The 18,404-nt window shown below is 37.0% G+C and overlaps 1 protein-coding gene across 1 annotated transcript in view; it reads right to left on the bottom strand.

The window, feature by feature from the left end:
• Positions 1-18,404, bottom strand: part of LOC104538310 (fibrillin-2-like) — a gene marked incomplete at its 5' end in the record, with an annotated part of 30,058 nt that overhangs the window by 6,029 nt on the left and 5,625 nt on the right. The window contains 15 exons of the mRNA XM_010181501.1: positions 635-763; positions 1,401-1,517; positions 1,670-1,792; positions 2,320-2,445; positions 3,134-3,340; positions 5,808-5,933; positions 7,220-7,351; positions 7,766-7,888; positions 9,813-9,932; positions 10,039-10,164; positions 10,453-10,518; positions 11,083-11,235; positions 11,474-11,599; positions 15,047-15,166; positions 15,473-15,601. Coding sequence (XP_010179803.1) covers positions 635-763; positions 1,401-1,517; positions 1,670-1,792; positions 2,320-2,445; positions 3,134-3,340; positions 5,808-5,933; positions 7,220-7,351; positions 7,766-7,888; positions 9,813-9,932; positions 10,039-10,164; positions 10,453-10,518; positions 11,083-11,235; positions 11,474-11,599; positions 15,047-15,166; positions 15,473-15,601 — 1,923 coding nt within the window. The remainder of the gene's footprint in view (positions 1-634; positions 764-1,400; positions 1,518-1,669; positions 1,793-2,319; positions 2,446-3,133; positions 3,341-5,807; positions 5,934-7,219; positions 7,352-7,765; positions 7,889-9,812; positions 9,933-10,038; positions 10,165-10,452; positions 10,519-11,082; positions 11,236-11,473; positions 11,600-15,046; positions 15,167-15,472; positions 15,602-18,404) is intronic.

Genomic DNA, 18,404 nt, shown 5'->3' with positions numbered 1-18,404 from the left:
TATGTTTAACTTAATATTTATGTTTATGTTTATGTTAATCATCTGCATTTCTAATTCTCAGCAGCCAGATGGCCTAGTACTGTCTTTTAATTTCTTCTTTGCTCAACATCTGAGCCCCATAGAAGAGTCTGGAGCTCTCAAATAGAGATTTCCTCACTGCAGCTCCCTTTTGGGCCAACAGAGAGATATGAAGCTCAACAATATAATTTGTGTTTTAACTGCAGTGAATTACCCATCTGCATGTGTATCTCTGTGGTAGAATCTAATCTGATGATTGCAATTAACTGAAACAAAAAATACAGAGAGATTATTTTTAGACTGCATGAAAATGAAAAAGAAGAAACAACTACACTTCTAGATACATAAACCTTTGTGAAGTTGAAATGGCAGCCTGGAAACAGTTTTTCAAGAGTTCAGCTATAAAGACACTTTTTATTCTAATCTGTATAAAAATTTCTCAGGCAGTATGTTCTTACATATAATTATGCTTAAAATTATTCAAATACATTCCTATTTCTTTTTGGTATTTACTTTTACTATGGCTGGTGCTCTGATTTATCTGTCTTTGACATCACAGGATTCACTAGACACAGAAGGATTTGCACCATAAAATAATGTGACCTTCGCTGGTTACCTTCACAGTTTAATCCAGTAGAATCCAAAGAAAATCCCTTTTGACATTCACAGGTAAAACTTCCAGGGCTGTTTTGGCAAATACCTTTTGATCCACAAAGCGATGGCTGAGAAGCACATTCATTCTTATCTTAAAAATGCAGAGGAAAGACAAGAAAGTTGGTATACCCTGTGGTATGATTTTAGACATATTCATATAACATTTCTTAAGAGGCCGAAAATTCATATGTTCAGCAGTTTATTTTGAAATGTAGCTATACTTAAATGTCAGATGACCTCATGCAAAGCTATGAGAAATTAATAAATTGGAAGTGCAATTTGTAATTCAGTTACAAGTGCAAAAAACCCAGGTATGTAATTGCTGACAGTGGAAAAATGCTGCACTTCTGTGTTAGCTGAACTACAATAGTTTCATTTCGCAAGATTCATACAGATGTTTAAGATCTGAAAAAGAAAATGCAGACTGTTTTTGTTTAACTACATTTTAAAACATTCTAATACTTTACCCCTTTGTCTCCATGTGGTTATACTTAGAATATAATAATATGTATAAGTATGTACAACTGTTTACTAAGCAAGAAAATACAAATGGTGGATAGACTGATTTTTCTTCAGCTATAACTGTTGCTTTTCAAAACCTGTTGTCTGGACTGCTGACATTATTGCTCTGTATTATTACTGTTTATATAGAGCAAGATAAATGAATGAGAACTGAGAATGTTGTTCTTATAGAAAAACTGATGCAAGAAAATGAATGGTTTTCTTACCAATACAAGCTGTGTGGTGTTGCATAAAACCAGGTGGACATTTGCATGTGAAGCCTCCAAGGGTGTTGATACAGAGAAACTGACAATTGTGTTGTTTGTTTTGACATTCATCAAGATCTGAAAGTAAGAGATGTTGTTGTCTTAAGAAAAGTCAACAAAGAAAAAAGGTACATTTAGTCTAACTTGATAAAAATATCACATTTAAAAATAATTTTCTTTTAATTCAAGGTGCAACAAATTTAAAAGTTCCTGTGTATAACTTTCTTTACCTTTACACGTCTTTCTATCTTCTTGTAGGACGTAGCCCCGAGGACATGAGCACTGATAGCTCCCTTCTGAGTTCTTGCAGATAAAATGGCAAGGTTTAGGAGACTGGGCACACTCATCAAGATCTAAAGAGAGAAACTATTAAGTATCTGCTGTACTGATTTCTTTGTCTGTCTTTGAAGGGTGTTTTCTCAACAGCACTATATTTAAGTGAAAAAATTTTTAGGAAAAAGTTCCCATTTTACATTTGTTCAGAGTTCTTATTTCTTTCTTTACAGATGTGTTGCTGTGAAGTTTCTATGGAGTTGCCATTACAGTGACAAACTGAGTCCAGAAAGAGTAACATATTAGAGTGACAGCAGCATTAATATTTTCATCAAAAGCATAAGCATTCATTTTTGGGAATACTATGGTATACTTATATGTGTTAACCAGCAGGAAAGTGGGAAAATGTAGACCACAAAATAGGGAGCTGGTTTGTCAGTCAAAATGGTTATACAGCTGAAGCATATTTTAGTGCTCATTCTACTGCAGAAATACTCCCAGTACAGCTTATTTCTCTGTTCCTCAAAGGAAATACAAAACCAGAAGTGCACATTAGGAAAAAAAGACAGAAAATATTAAAAAAATAACTGACGATTAAGATGCTTACCAATACAAAATGTACCACTTATGTCAGTGGTATAGCCAACTTTGCAAAAGCATCGGAAGGAGCCCATAGCGTTAATACACTGTCCATTTTTACATAGGTTTCGCATGACCTTACATTCATCAATATCTGTACAGAAAATATTAAATATGTCATCTTTCAGTTTTAATTTTGACTTTTTAATTTTCCATTTTTACACAGTTCCTCATCATAATGCTTTTGATAGGAACTTTACTCTTTCTTTCTCTCTAAAAGTGGTTCTCAATTCAAAGTCAAACATACTTAAAAATTTCCCTTTGCTTTTTTTTAATCAAAACTATCCTTTTATTTCATTGGGTAATTGGGTTCCAGTTCAGCTAAGTCAAAACACACAACCCATGGAAGTGGGTCTTATGACCAGTTAGATTATGTCAAAAATTTTCACCACAATCTAAAGATGTATGTTTAAAGATGTATGACACTTCTGCTTCCTGTGTGGAAACAGTAACTGCAAAGCATTCAGTACGACTGTTGGAAAAACTGTTGTTGCTTTGGCCATGTATGAAACTTTTCAAAATACAAAAGCTTTGGGTTCTGTCATTTCTAACTTTTAGTTACTGGCTGGTACCTCCTGTTTCAGATCCCAACCCTGAAAAATCTGCACAATTGTGAGTATTCTGGTTGCAGCTACTATTTCTGGTCTCTCCACAGCATTTGAAAAATCAAATTTTGTTGTTTCACAGGAAATTCTTTGAAAAACTTCAAAGAGAATTCTGTGTTTTCTCAAATATCTGAGCATATTCTGTTCTTCTTTGCCTCTTCTCATCCCTAGAAATACCTCTTCCATCTGTAGTATAGCCTGGTCCATGTGGACAGAGTTTCTTATATTGGGTAGTTCTGGGAAGCGGACAGAGCTCACACTGGTTACCCCAGCCCCGGCCTCCATCACAGCAGCACTCTGATTTTGTGACAAGATTCCGGCTGCTTGAAGCCATCTGACACATTGTCTGTAAAACTTCAGCAAAGCAAAACCCTTGACGATTATCTGTAAGAAAGAAGTGGAGAGATCAAGAAAGAGTAGGAGATAAACATCTGATCCAATAAGGATCTGATGTATTATTCTTGCTTTCTGGCAACACATGCAAGCACTAGAAGATTATTAGCAACCAGTCTGTGAAGTTTATTTTGACTTTTTTTTTATTTTGTCATTATAAATTTTGATTTGCCTTCCTGAGCTTGGTGCCTCTTTAACATCAAAGTCTACAACCCTAAATTTAGCAAACCAATTCTGACACTACCATAGTTTTAAGGCATCTTCACCATACACATTTCATAACTTCTTATGAGCATCCAGAGTGTTTTTTACCTTTTCTGATCTAGTACAGCAAAATATGATTAAAATGTTCTTTCAATTTTCCATTTTGAAATCAATGCCAAATAAATAACTGCACTTTCTTTTTCTAAAACAAACTGTCAGCTCTCAAGTTACTTAATGAATTTGCAGTTTAAAATGAAGTTAGCAATGTTTGAAGGTATGTATGTCCATCTATAAAAAAAAAAGCCCACAGTTACTTTTTGGCCAACCCAATAGTATGTCTGATCATTTGTAATTCTCCTGATGTGGTTTAAACAACAAGATCCTCAGCCCTGTGAAACTCAGTACTTTTCCAGTGGCAGTCCTAGTTTTGTTGGGGAAAAAAAGGTAAGACTTATATGCCCTTATTGTTTGTCCCTTCCTACTTCTTTTTTCCTTAATTTTTGAACGTTTTGGTTAACAGATACTAACCTATTAACCTGTCAATCATCAAAGAGCAGCAAAACTTCAGAGACGGTTAACTCCTACAAGTTTCCTTCAAACAGGAAGCTGAGGAAAGCCGAGATACCACCTTACAGTACTAATGAGAACTCTAATTTTTGCAGATTATACCTTCTAAATAAGCTATGTCATCTGTCTTATTTGGAGACATTGTCAACTATAGTCAGGCAGACACGTATATTTTAAATTAAATATTTTATTTTTTTTCTCTTAAAGCTAAGAGATAAAATCCTTCAGATTACTCAAAATGTGTAGATGTATCAACACCAATCTGACCTTCCTTTTTACAAGTACAAGGATTAGAATCTGTACATTTCTTACATGAAACAGGTAATATGCGAACTTTGGCTTTAGGCAAAACGTACTCTGGGTGCCCAGTAACTTAACTGTTTACATCAAATGAAGCTGTCCTCACTGAAAGTGCCTGCTGTGTGAGGGATCATGTTTGCTGCAGTAATTTGTAAGACTCTGCAGATTTCCATGCTCCTAGATAGGTATATTGTGTAGAACTTTATGCACATTATGACTTGAAGAACTTACAATGCTTTGTCCCCAATTTGAGATGTGGAATACATTTTAATATGAACAGAATATAAAGGTTGCATAATATAGTTAAAATAATGTAATCTAAGATTTGATGCTTGTACTTTAACTTTGAAGAAATACTTTCTTTCTGGCAGACTAATTTTTCATTGTAATTTCTGACCCAGGAAACCCTAAGGGAAAAGTAGCAATGAGTAAACTAACCCAAAGCATAGTTTTCAGAAAATAATAAGAAAATCATATATGAAAGCAATAATGACCTCCAAGCAGGGTATTTCCTTGGCATTAATGACTGGCTGGGGTTTACAGACTGCGGCATCCTCTCCCCATCTGGTCTTAATCTTTAGGAAATACCCTGCACTTCCAATGTTATTGCTTTGTCATGAAGTCAGCACACTACTGATAACAATTTACAGGGAGCTGTAAATGTTAACATGTAAGTATTCTTAATGCAATTATACTAATAAGTATTTGTACTGTTTCAGTATTTTAAGTATCTACAATTGAACACTGATCATGAAAAAGTAAGGTTTTGCAGTTCTGTTTGATTTCTAAAAAATGAACAATTAATTTTATAGTGCAAACGACAAGTCTGAACATACTGAAAAGGAAATACAGATTGATGAAAACCCTTCATCAGCATTTAATGTGCAGGCCTGCCCCAAAACTTTTTAATGTATCTTGCAATTTTTTGGTGAAATTCTAGTATTTTGTATTCATAATCACTGTCTGAATTAAAGGTACAGAAAATCCAGATGCCTACTTGCAGTGTTGTGGTGCTTAAAAGATGGTGTTCGGAATATGCAAACACTTAATTTTTATCTGCATCCCAGTTTTTGATCTATCCAAGGTAATTAAATTCTACTGCTTTTAAAATACCTGTCTTTTGTCTGGATAGTGTTGCTCATCACCATATTTACATCCTTTGGAATTTAGACACTTCTATGTGCAGCCCCTGATTGCTAGACTTAGCTGACATTCTCAAGATGCTCCAAATTCCTATCATTATTTAATATCATATCCCTGTTTAATTAATAAGGATCATTATTTCATTTCTGTAGAAATGAGAGGTGTTAGATACTCAGATGCCTAATTTACACTCTGCTTCCTTTATACCTTAATGTAAGATGAAATGTATGCAAGAGGTATTTACCAAGACACTCAGTGCCTGATGGACTTGACAGGAATCCTTCATTGCATTCACATTGGTAGCTCCCAATAATGTTCAAGCAACGACCATTTTCACAGATACCTGGCTTGGTGCGGCATTCATTTTCATCTTTACAAAAATACAATTAAAAAAATAAATAAATAGTTATAAGAAAATATATCAGCCTCCTAGAATGCATGAATTATTCTGTGTAATATTTGCAACGTATTTGCAAGAAACAGAAAACCAGGAACTGATTAAGCCTGGAAAGGACTTACTAATAAAGCCCCTTCCTATCCCATTCCATTCCTTATGTACTGCATCCTAGGTTAAATAAAATTAGAATACATGCATGATTTGAGTAACAAATTTTCACTTTGTAATCATTAAGAGTTTTTGAATATGTTTGACCTCTTCTGCAGTCACTTTTCAGTCTGCTCGTCATTACCCTGAAACAGTTTACAATCTTAAGTGTATTTTCTTCCATAGCTAATGGCACAGATCTGTAAGCAATTACACACCTTTACAGATGGTTAAAATTAAACCTCAGAAAAAACTCAGGGGATTTAAAAGGGGCATTACATGGCAAAAAAGGCAAAATTTTGTTAATACATATTATTTATCCTGAAAAAAAAAAGATATGTAAAAGAGAGTAGTCATTCTCTTGCTAAAGGAACACTGTCTTAAAAATACTTTCACTGAAAGCATTCACTGAGATAGATGTTTAATTTTGGTTTTCCTCTGAGACAATGACAGCCTATGTCCACAGAGACAGTCAGCTACTTCTGTCCACAGAAAACTTTGGAATGGACTTGGGATCTTTTATGTACTAGAAGAAAGTATAATTTGCCAAAATGTAGCTACCAGTTTCCCCTCAACTAATTGAGAAAATGATGGAGGAAAGCTGTTTTCTTACTTACAGAATTATTTTAATCTATGGCAGTTTCCACATTTTTTGCTCTTCATAGCTTTTATATATTGTTTCAGAATCCTACAGTTTTAAATCTTTAAGGAACTGCCACATTATTTATAAACAGTGTTAATGCTAAAGAAAATTTAACTTTTTATTGATTATAATTTTGCTTTGTACTAATCCGAGGTCTCTTTGGTTTGGTAATTTAGTTTTTTAAATCTAACAAATGTCTGAAAAAAATTCTGATCTTGTTGTACCACAAAAAAAAAAACCAAAACAAGAGTTTATCTTCTGAAACACTTAGTCATTTAGAACTGCTCCCAGAAAAGGTTCAAACCTTGAACCGAAAAAAAAAGTTAAAGGTGTCTGGCATAATTAGCAATCTTAAATGTTCGTTATTAATTGCTACTTTCTAGTTTACTATCTACATATACAGAGAATTTTTCATTTGTTTGCTTGTTTGTACTTTAGCAGAATGCCTTCTTCTCTCTCTAAGCTTTACCTGTGCAGCCTTCTCCACCAGGTCTCTGGATCATTCCTCGAGGACAAATGCATATGAAGGTACCAATCAAATTTTTGCACATCATGCCTTTTGATTCACAGTTATGAAGACCTTCAGCACACTCATCCATATCTGGAAAAAATATGTTTTGTATTTGAACTTCCTTCGAGGAGCTTAAGTTACTGAAGACAACTAGCACTTCCTCAAGAAGAAAAGACATACAAACGTTCCTAATTAACAAGCACTGAAGAAAGATCTGAGAGCTATGCCTTAATCTTTGTAAGCTGTATCATCTTGCCATGTTAAAAATGAACGTCACTATTGTGACTTTCTTGGCTTTACAATCTCCATCAAGTAGTACACTCACTAACAAAAACACCAGACACTGCTCTTACATGAGTTCTGAACGAGTAAATCATCATCTGCTGGGCTGTTTGCTACATTCCACTGAGGGGACGAATGCAAGATGCACAGAAATATCTGGATTATGCCTGGGCCAGTACAGGGTGATGGATGTTGGGGAAAAGTTTATACATCAGTCATTACCTTTGCACATCCTACGGTCTTCTCTTAGTTCATAGCCAGCTGGACATATACATTCATAGAAACCGTAAGTGTTGATACAACGAAATGCACATAGCAAGGGATTCTGAGCACACTCGTTTATATCTGAACAGAAAGGAACAAAATAATAATTCTCCACTCAGTTTTAAAACAATCACCAAGAAGGTTTTCTAAAACCTTCTCTTGTCAGCTAAAAAGTATCAGAAATGTAATAATTCAAACCAGAAACTTGTGGATGTTTGGTTTTGAGTGGCCACAGAAAACAAAGCTCTACTTAAAAATAATGGCATGAAAAATATGGAACTACTTAAATGTAGAATGACAACTTGGGACAGGCCTATTTCAGATTTTTATTATATGAACATTTTTAAATGTATTTTTGTGTGGTAAGAGATATCAACTTTTTTTCCCAGCTCTAAAAATACAATGAATTCTTGCTTCAGAAAATGAACTATGATCGATGAAGTACAAAATTTGTAAGAAGCATCCTGATCAGCATGTGATGAGAGCAGAATGGTTCTACATAAATTCCACACATTGAAAAACAGAAGGCACTTAATGAAACTAATAGGGGATTAGTTTAAAACAGATGAAAGAAAATACTTCTTTAAGTAGTGAGAGTAGTGACATTCTGGATCTTGCTGCCACAAGAGGCTGTGGAGGCAGATTCAAGACTGTACTGGACAGAATCGTGGATAACAGATCCGTAAGTGGATAAAACTGACTCTGCAGGGTTGCATTCCTCAGTTCACGTAATATTGTACCTATAGCATCTGCTCTTGTATTAGTGGAGTGAACTGCAGAAAGCTGTTAGTCATGTTTGTATGTTGAATTAGCATTTCAACTGTGAGTGATTAAATAATGGACTAGATGGACCATTGGTCTGACTTCAGCTTATTACGTTCAGTGTAACTGACTTGTTACTATAACTGTGATGAATTGATCAGTTCATAACTGCTCTGCCTCAGTTACGAAGAATGCTTTGCAAATGCAGGCATTTTTGCCATGGTTAGCCATTTATGAGGATATTTTGGGGCCTCAATCATTACTACCCTAACCCCTTTACAACAAACAGCTGTATAATGTAACATACCACAACATGCAGTTTGGGAAACCCTGCGATGAACTAAAAATACTGCGTAAATCAATTCAGGATGTCTTTTTTAATGATGTATTTCAAGCAGAAATTTTTTCCTCCTACCCACAATAGCACTAAAGTTCTGGTTATTAAAGTAATTTGAATACTGAGGACTGGACAAAAAAATAAAGAAAAAAACATAAAGATGTGTTGTGGCTTAACCTGTCAAGCAGCTGAAACCCATGCATTTTATTCAGTTGCCCTCCCCACTTCCTGGTTGGATAGGGGAGATAACTGGGAGATTAAAATTAAAGACTCATCAGTTGAGATAAAGACTATTCAATAACTAAAACAACCCAAATTTAAATAACAGTAATGCAAATTAACTGTAAAAAGAATCGGAACAATTATAATAAAGCAATCAAAGTTATACTCAGCTCACAAACAGCAGGTACTGGCCATAGACCAGTCACAACACGAGGGGAGGGCTGCCATCACGAAGTAGAAGGATAGGGATTGAAGAAGAAGGAGGAGGAAGGGCTGAAGGGGTCATTTCCTGCAAGCTCTCCAATGTACAGTGAGCGTGATGTTTATGGTATAGAATACACCTTTATTGGTCAGCTTGGATCAGACCGGGATCATCTGTCCTGGGTCACCTATCCCAGAGAGTCCTGGGATTTCAGTGCTACCCCTTTCTCTTGTGCAGAGAGAAATAAAAAAAACCTAAAAGAAACTGTAACCACACATGCAGGTAAAAGTTTGGAAAATGAAAATATCTGCTGGCAACAATGCAAAATTAAAAAAAAAATTATCAGCTTCTTAAGGAAAACAAGTCCATCCTGGCCAAGGCTCCAATATTAACTTGTGTCCATTTAAAGTGAACACTCCTGAAACACTAAATTGAATTCTACAACTCAGTTCTAGCAAAACCAGGATAAGAGGACACGTTACCTTCGCAGCTCACCATCGGACCTGGCTCAAATCCTTTGTGACAGCGGCACTCAAAACTGCCGATCACATTGGTGCACGTACCATTTCCACATGGGTTGCCAACCGAACATTCATCAGTATCTGTATATAATGAATAAATGCAAACTGAAGAGACCTGGGGCGTATTTCAAATTGTGTTTTAAATACAAGCATTACAGTTCTTATAATTTATGAAACATGGACACACCGATGCAATGCACTCCAGTGAAATCTAAGTTGTATCCCATGGGACACTCACAGCGGAATGATCCATCACTATTGATGCACTGACCATTTGAGCAAATTCCTGGGTTTTCAAGGCATTCATTGACATCTAAAAAGCAGGATGATATTAGCAACCATTTAGTTGATGCATTTCTGTATCAAGTCTTAAAAAAGGTTTTAAAAAAACATAAATGCCCTATTCTGTTTGTCTCTAGCCATGCAATTTCAAAGGTAATCTTTTAACTATCATTTCATAATGGTTCACGTTTGTTAAATGTTGTCTCTTTGTCACCTGGAGCTGTGGGGAATAAGCTATCACATACTATAATGTCCAAGTCTAGTTTTATGTATAATTAATTTGGGTTTTTTCCAAATTATCAGGAAAAATAATACTTACCTTCACGTGTATCATCAATTCCAGGAATAGTTCCATGACCGTAGGGACACAGGTCCTGAAAAGCAACTGTAGAGGTATGTTTTTTGGGGAAAAAAAAAAGAAAAGAAAAGAAAACCATGACAGATGGTTAAAGACATCCAATAATCTTCTACATCATATTTTTTAAAACTCTCAACTGTTTAAATCATGGCCATTATGCTGTCTTGCCGGATGCAAAATTAACACTGTCTCTAGGTTGGGGAAGCAGCACTAGACCTTGCTGAGCTTCCACATGTGTCTGTCCTTGGTGCCTTCCACTTTCTGTACTTCATGAAAACAAAAACCTGAAAACTCAGGGATTCGTGACACTGTCCCATTTTGTTCTTCTCTTTTCCCTAAAGCAGGACAGACCTACATATGAAGGCTACTAATTCATTTCTCTACAGAGTTAAAACAACAATTCAGTATTTCTATTTTTCTGTGGTTTCTTCTATTTAATTTTGTTCCTTTTGTTGATCTGATAATGGTTCTAGAAAAGGTCACAAGAGAGAATGCCAAAAAGATCTCTCTAATGATCAAAAACGAACAGTACAAATGTGCTTTTCCTTTTCTCCCACCGAAAAAGGCTTTATTTTAAATCTTCATGGGTACCTTCTTCTTCCTTTGGACAGAGCTCACAAGGATCACCCCATCCTTCTCCTGGAATTCTACTGCAGCAACACTTTGCCTTTGTGGTGTTGAAAGCCTTTGGCACTGAGCATTTCCCGTTCTCAAAGTTAGTGAAACAGAAGCTCTGGCGAGTATCTAAAAAAGAAAATACAGTTATATGCAGCTAGCATCCTCTACCTGGTATAGATGATGACTGCTTATCCCTGAAAGGAACAATGTTAGGCCTGTATTTTTCACACTATTTTTAAAGGACTTTTCAACCCTCATAAGGGCATAGTTTAGAAAAGACTTGCAGAGGCCACTTTTTGCACATTCTACAGAGTATTTGTTATCTGTTAGAATAAGTTACTATATTCCTCAATCATTAACTTACCGAAACATCTCCGTCCATTATCAGACAGCACAAAACCCGTAGGACAGATGCACTGGAAACCTCCTGGAGTGTTTGTACAAGAACCAAAGAGACAGATGCTGGGATCCTCATTACACTCATCAACATCTGTAAATTAAAGGAGAAAAGGTTCACTGTAACCCCATTGGCTGTGAATCCTTTGGTTAAGAAACATTGTTTATTTATCTATTCAACTTAGGCAGGAGGTGCTCCTCCAATAAAGCAATCAAGAGATAAAGCAGCCTGAAGGTTCCATTAACTCTTTCAAATTAGAGCACTTCACTGGTATGTACTCTCCTCTCCAAATACCATTCTCTGTTCCTTGTCATATTTATAACACAGACATTAAATAAATGCTTTCAGAGTGAAACACAGAAGATACATTTCTCATAAGAAAAATATTTTTCTGTAAACATAAAACATCCAAAGATTAATTTTTTAAAAATCTGTATGCTGGGACTCTTTATACTTAATGGTTGGCTTTTTTCATGCTGACTGACTCTTGAATTGAAACTATAGCTAGTTATTGGTAGAGGAAGGCCTATGTTATATTTATATATTCATATCTACCAGTCTTCCACAGCCACTCTTGATTCATTACTTAAAATTTTTCCTGTTCAATAGCATAATTTAGAATATTTTAATATGACTATTTAAATCTTTAAAAAAATATTAAAAACTTAAACAAAAAAAGAGTACTTAATATACACACCAAGTGCCTGTAAAACTGTGCAGCTCAAACAGTATCAGGCTGCATATCCTGCATCTACATAGACAATAGACAGAGTAAGAAAAATAATACATTAAAAGGCTTTTAATTTTTCATGTCTATTACTTTAAATTGCATTTTAGTTTATTATATTCTGCAAATAATGACAGAAGCTATAAGCCTTCTTGCTAAAGTAATGTGTAAAGGTAATTATAATTTAATAAATTCTGAAGTGCATTTTAATAATCTTCAAAGCTGTACTGCAGTACAACCCCTCTTGAGTCTTTCAGTAATGGATATTAAGAAAACCATCATAGACACCTATGGCTGTATAAGTGTTCTACAATAACATTCATATTGATCTTAATTAAAGGGTAGGCAGGAATAGGTATTCTACATGAAAGTAAGATTCATGGATGTTGAGTTACAAATCTGTAGCATCATTTTTCCTGATATTTGTTGGACTCTTTGTTTGAATCTTGGAAAACTGACCTGTATGTAGCACATAAGTAAACAATGGAAATATAGTCTTTATCACTAGGAATATGTAAGTGGAGTGATGCAAGAAGTCATGTAGGAATATTCTGTGATGTTACTTCTGAAAAATATTAACTTGAGCCTTGTTTTTAGAAGTTACTATTAGGTATAGCACAAGAACAAATCACTGTAGCATAATCTGGCATATGACCAAACTCTACAGTAGCTTTCCAGGACAGGCTCTTACTATGTGAAGCAGTTTAAGTCAGCTACTTTCAGTGAAAAAAAAGAAGTAATTAATTTCCCAGTTAGCGTGGCCGTTGATAATATACAAAGCTTAGCAATTCAGCTGCATTAATGGGATGGAAAAACTGCTCTTTTGAAGTAGTGATTATTACTGTAATGAATGGCTTGAGACTAGAGGAAGAAACTCTTCTTGTGGCCACAAACAGGTGACTAGCCAGACTGTGGAAGTAAATGGGTCCTCTACCCTTCATTCCCATATAGTAAACATGTAGATGAAAACTAAGAATTTTTATGTGGCTCCCATCTGTTCTAGTTTCACCTGCATATAATGCCCTGGAGTTCAAAAACTAGTCTAGCCATTGCCAACCTTCACATTACAGACAGAAGTAATTAATTCTTATAAAGCTGTTTGCATACAAGATCAATAGAAAGTAATAAGGACTGTATGTTGCAAGAGCTGTCATAATATTAAACAAAGTATCAGTGATTATCTAGGCATTTTCTAGGAACTTTAGCAGCAAATTTTCTGGACATGTGACAGAACGAGAAAAAAGAATGTAAGTCCCTTTTACTCAGTTTCGGAAAAAATGTGTTTGGCAGTCACTGGTGCTGTCAAAAGCAGCAAGAGATTCTGTCAGGATACTGAAGTGGCCATAAGCAGTTCATATTCCTGGAAAACCAAAAGCTTTCCTTTCAAAGTCATGACTTTACAACTATAGGTGATTTGAATTCATCTCAAATATAATTGCTAATATGGAAACAGCAGCTGCCTAAAGAAATGAAGTTGGCAGGCAAGCTGAATGTAGTGGCATGATACAGAAGGATGACAGAACTCTGGGACTTAGGAAATACATACAATTTTTTTAAAATAAAATAAAATTCCAGTTGTAACTGGGATTCATTTCTCATTCTCTGCCACACCAGATCTTAGTTCATTGTGTGACATTCAGCTCCTGAATGATACTGAAGGCTTTAAACGAGACTTATATGAACAAACAAGAACATGCAAACTCATGAAAGGTCTGCTGTACCCTCCTACGTCTCCTGTGAATCTCGGCACTTGAAAGACACTATACAAAACACGAAATTGGAAAATAATTTTTAGAAGAAACCAATTTAAGAAAACGTTCCTATAAGCTCCATAATTTTAGCAAGATTTTTAAACTAAATAGCCCTCTGAAACCAGAAGTTTAGTTCATGTCTTGATTGCCAATAGTTACTTTTCTGTAAGTATTACATAAATCCAGTACACAGGTTGGTTTGTTTTAATTATATCACAGAATCACAGAACGTTAGGGATTGGAAGGGACCTCAAAAGATCATCCAGTCCAATCCCCCTGCCGGAGCAGGAACACCTAGATGAAGTTACACAGGAAGGCGTCCAGGTGGGTTTTGAATGTCGCCAGAGAAGGAGACTCCACAACCTCTCTGGGCAGCCTGTTCCAGTGCTCTGTCACCCTCACTGAGAAGAAGTTTCTTCTCAAATTTAAGTGGAACCTCCTGCTTTCCAGCTTGTGTCCGTTACCCCTTGTCTTATCATTGTTTGTCACCGAGAAGAACCTGGCTTCATCCTCGTGACACTCACCCTTTAAATATTTATAAACATGAATGAGGTCTCCCCTCGGTCTCCTCTTCTGCAAACTAAAGAGACCCAGCTCCCTCAGCCGCTCCTCATAAGGGAGATGCTCCACTCCCTCCATCATCTTTGTAGCCCTACGCTGGACTCTCTCCAGCAGTTCCCTGTCCGTCTTGAACTGAGGGGGCCAGAACTGGATGCAATATTCCAGATGTTATATATATATATGAATTATATGAATGTTATTTTTCAAAAAACCAAAGTTACTGAAAGGTAAAATATCATTTTTTGAAAAGTATTTTTCTGTTTAATTAATTAATTAAGAAGTTAATGTACAAAATATAGTAGAATACAATACAAATTATCTTGCCTTCTATTTTTAAAACCTCTTTCTGAAGAGACTTTTCCTACTTATTTATTCCCTGTCACCATGATTTTAAGTCAGGCAGCATTCACAAACATTAGGATGTCTTTTCCACCAAATTAGAACAAGATACTTTTTCTCATTTTTAAATTGTTCAAAAGCAAAAATAACAAATTGCCTTACCAATACAACTTTCACTTTTTACTTCATATCCTGATGGACAGACGCATCTGAATGATCCCTCCAAATTTTGGCAGGTACCAGGAAAGCATGCAGTGGGTAATGCCACACACTCATTAGTATCTTTGGAGATGAGATGGAATGAAGAAAGGTTTAGAATAATGTAAGTCTTATGGTTACAAAACAGGCTTATGCATGAAAAAGACCGTAGGATTCTTTGCTGATTTTCTTTTTCTAAGGCATTTAAATGCTTGAAGATAATAAACTGTCCCAAAACCCAGTTACCTCTACTGCGTTTTCATTAAAGTCACTGCCTTTTTTTTAATACTTATCTACTCAGAGTGTGGAGCTTCCCTCTAGATGGGAGCTAATAGATGGATTATTTCAGCTCATCAGTACTTTAACATCTCCATATGGTATCATACATACCAATGCAATTCTTGCCATCTAGTGTAAGTTCATATCCTTCATTACATAAACATTTGAAGAAACCAATCTCATTGAAACACTGTCCATTTATGCACACCTGACCAAAGAAGGAACTGCACTCATTGATATCTGTAAAAAAATCCCAAAAACAAACAAACACAAAAAACCTCAGAAGTGAGAGTTGAGTCGCAGCATAGTATATACAGTATGTTATAAACACACTCAAGTTATGGTATATATTTCTGTGGAAAAGGCAAATCTTGCAGCAAAAAGGGAACGGCTGACAGCTAGTGGAAAGTAACTCTTGCTCTAGTGGACTAGGGTATGGGTTCTATTTATACAACACTCTTTTTTAATAGGGTATTATAATTTTCAAACTTGCAGCATTACCTCAGCTACTGCATCTGGAAACATTCAATTACTGCCAAGTGACTTTATGATACTGATTCCAGACACAGAAAATAAAATGTTACATGGAGTGTTCTGGATTTTATCTGGATTTATATGTGCTTGACTTTCCTCCTAAAACCTGCCTTGTCATTTCCAAATTTTGGAATCCTTCATTTGCTTTCAACAGGATTATTTTCTCCTTCATAACAGTTCTGAAAATGAGGTTTGAAAATACTTATTATTTGGTAGAGTTACTTTAATAATGGAGACTTGAAGGAGCACTGCATAAAGAAAAACACAGATGAGAAAGTGTCAGAATAAATGAAAAGGAAATTGGATAAGCATCATGGTGTAAGAATAACTTACACTTCATTGTTTTAAGATACTGGAATTTGAATGATGAGGACTAAGAGCCTTTTCACCGTAGAGGTTTTAGTGTTCTACAGAAGCATTAAGTACCAGCTCCTGAAAAAGATGTAACTTCTGCTTCAGCCACTACAGCCATCCAATGCCCGTATTACTAGTTTATTCCATAGTGCATTTCTTCTGTGTTAGAGTTCTACAAGCAGAAATACCTCTGAAGTATTATACTGGGATAGGCTAAATTGCCTTTGTTTGGAAGAAAGCCCTGAGGCTCTCCAAGCTGTGAAGAGGAGTGCTAACAGAAGGTCAAACCTCTGAGTCAGCTTGGGCTCCTTGAAGGCACAGCCTGGAGCAGAGGTGCTGGATGCTCCTGGCAGTAGATTGGCAGCTATACTGCCAAGGGAAAGAACCTCCTTGTCAAATAGTGCTATTCCTTGGCAGCAGACTCTTCTTACTTGAACAAGTTTTAAATTTTCTTTTTCCTGGACAAGGAGAGGATTTAAAATACTTACTTAACATGTTTCAGTTCTCTCCTGAACCAGAAAAAAACCAATAGACTTTGTTCTGTCTCACTCTGTAGCAGGAAGGAGTGTAAAACATTCCTCTCTTTCGGCTCACTCTCTGCACAAGGAAGAGGATCTCCAGAGACTTATGAGCCTGTTCTTCAGCCCAGGATGATTTTAGTTGCTTTATCACAAGTATCCAGGAATTTAAATTGTCCAAATCCTCAGATATTCTGGTGTCCTGTCCCTTAGGGGATAGGAAATGTGCCCTCTTGGCACATTGGTGGCTCATGGTCATCCTGCTGTCCACCAAGACCCCCAGGCCCTTTCCTGCCTGGCAGCTTTTCAGCCACTCATCCCCAGGGCTGAAGCGCTGCATGGGGTTACTGTGACTGAAATTCCTCCTAATGTCCAACCTAAACTTCCCCTGACACAACTTGAGGCCATTACACACTAGCTAGGAGGGAGGAGAGACTGACCCGCACCTCACTACAACCTCCTTTTAAGTAGTTTTAGAGGGTTATATGGTCTCCCCTCAGTCTCCTTTTCTCCAGACTAAACAACTCCAGCTCTCTCAGCCGCTCCTCATAAGACTTGTCCTCTAAGCCTTTCACCAGCTTTGTAGCCCTTCTCTGGACAGCTGCAGCACCTCAATGTCCTTTTTGTTGTGAGAGGCCCAAAACTGAACACAGTTTTTGAGATGCAGCTTCACCAGTGCCAAGTACAGGGGAAGGATCACTTCCCTGCTCCTGCTGGCCACACTATTCCTGATGCAGGTCAGGTTGCCATCAGCTTTCTTGGCCATCTGGGCACATTGCTGACTCATGTTCAGCCAGTTATCAATCAGCACCCCCAGGTCCTTCTCCTCCAGGCTGCTCTCCAGCCCACTCCTCCACAAGCCTCTACCATTGCATGAGGTTGTTGCGACCCAGGTGCAGAACCCAATGTTGAACTTCATGCATTTGACCTTGGCCCATCGATCCAGCCTGTCCAGGTCCTTCTGTAGAGCCTGTCTGCTCTCAGGGAGATCAACTTAGGGTCATCTGCAAACTCAATGAGGGTGCACTCAGTTCCCTCATCTATGTCATTGATAAAGATACTAAACAGAAGTGGCCCCAGTACTGAGCTCTGTGGAACAACACTTGTGACAGGTCGGTGATAAGGTCTCCCCTCAGTCTCCTTTTCTCCAGGTTGAACAATCCCTGTTCCCTCAGCTGCTCCTCATAAGACTTGTGCTCCAGACCCTTCACCAGCTTCATTGCTGTTCTTTGGACACGTTCCAGCACCTCTGCCTTTACTAAAGTCCTGGTAAACAACATCCATAGCCTTTTCCTCATCCACTAAGCAGGTCACCATGTCATAGAAGGAAACCAGGTTAGTCAAGAAGGACCTGCCCTTCCTGAATCCATGCTGACTGGGCCTGATCGCTTGGTTGTCCTGCATGTGATGTGTGATGGCACTCAGGATGATTTGTTCCATCACCTTCCCTGGCACCGAGGTCAGACTGACAGGTCTGCAGTTCCCCAGGTCCTCCTTCTGGCCTTTTCTGTAGATGGATGTCACATCTGCAAGCCTTCACTCAACTGGGACCTCCCAAGTTAGCCAGGACTGCTGATAAATGATGGAACGTGGATTAGCGAGCATTTTTGCCAGCTCCCTCAGGACCCTGGGGTGAA

The sequence above is a fragment of the Mesitornis unicolor genome, unplaced genomic scaffold, assembly GCF_000695765.1.
Source record: "Mesitornis unicolor isolate BGI_N332 unplaced genomic scaffold, ASM69576v1 scaffold7500, whole genome shotgun sequence".
Classification (NCBI taxonomy): Eukaryota; Metazoa; Chordata; class Aves; order Mesitornithiformes; family Mesitornithidae; genus Mesitornis; species Mesitornis unicolor.
The sequence above is the reverse complement of the archived record's forward strand: the minus strand, read 5'-3'. Positions and strand labels throughout refer to the sequence as shown.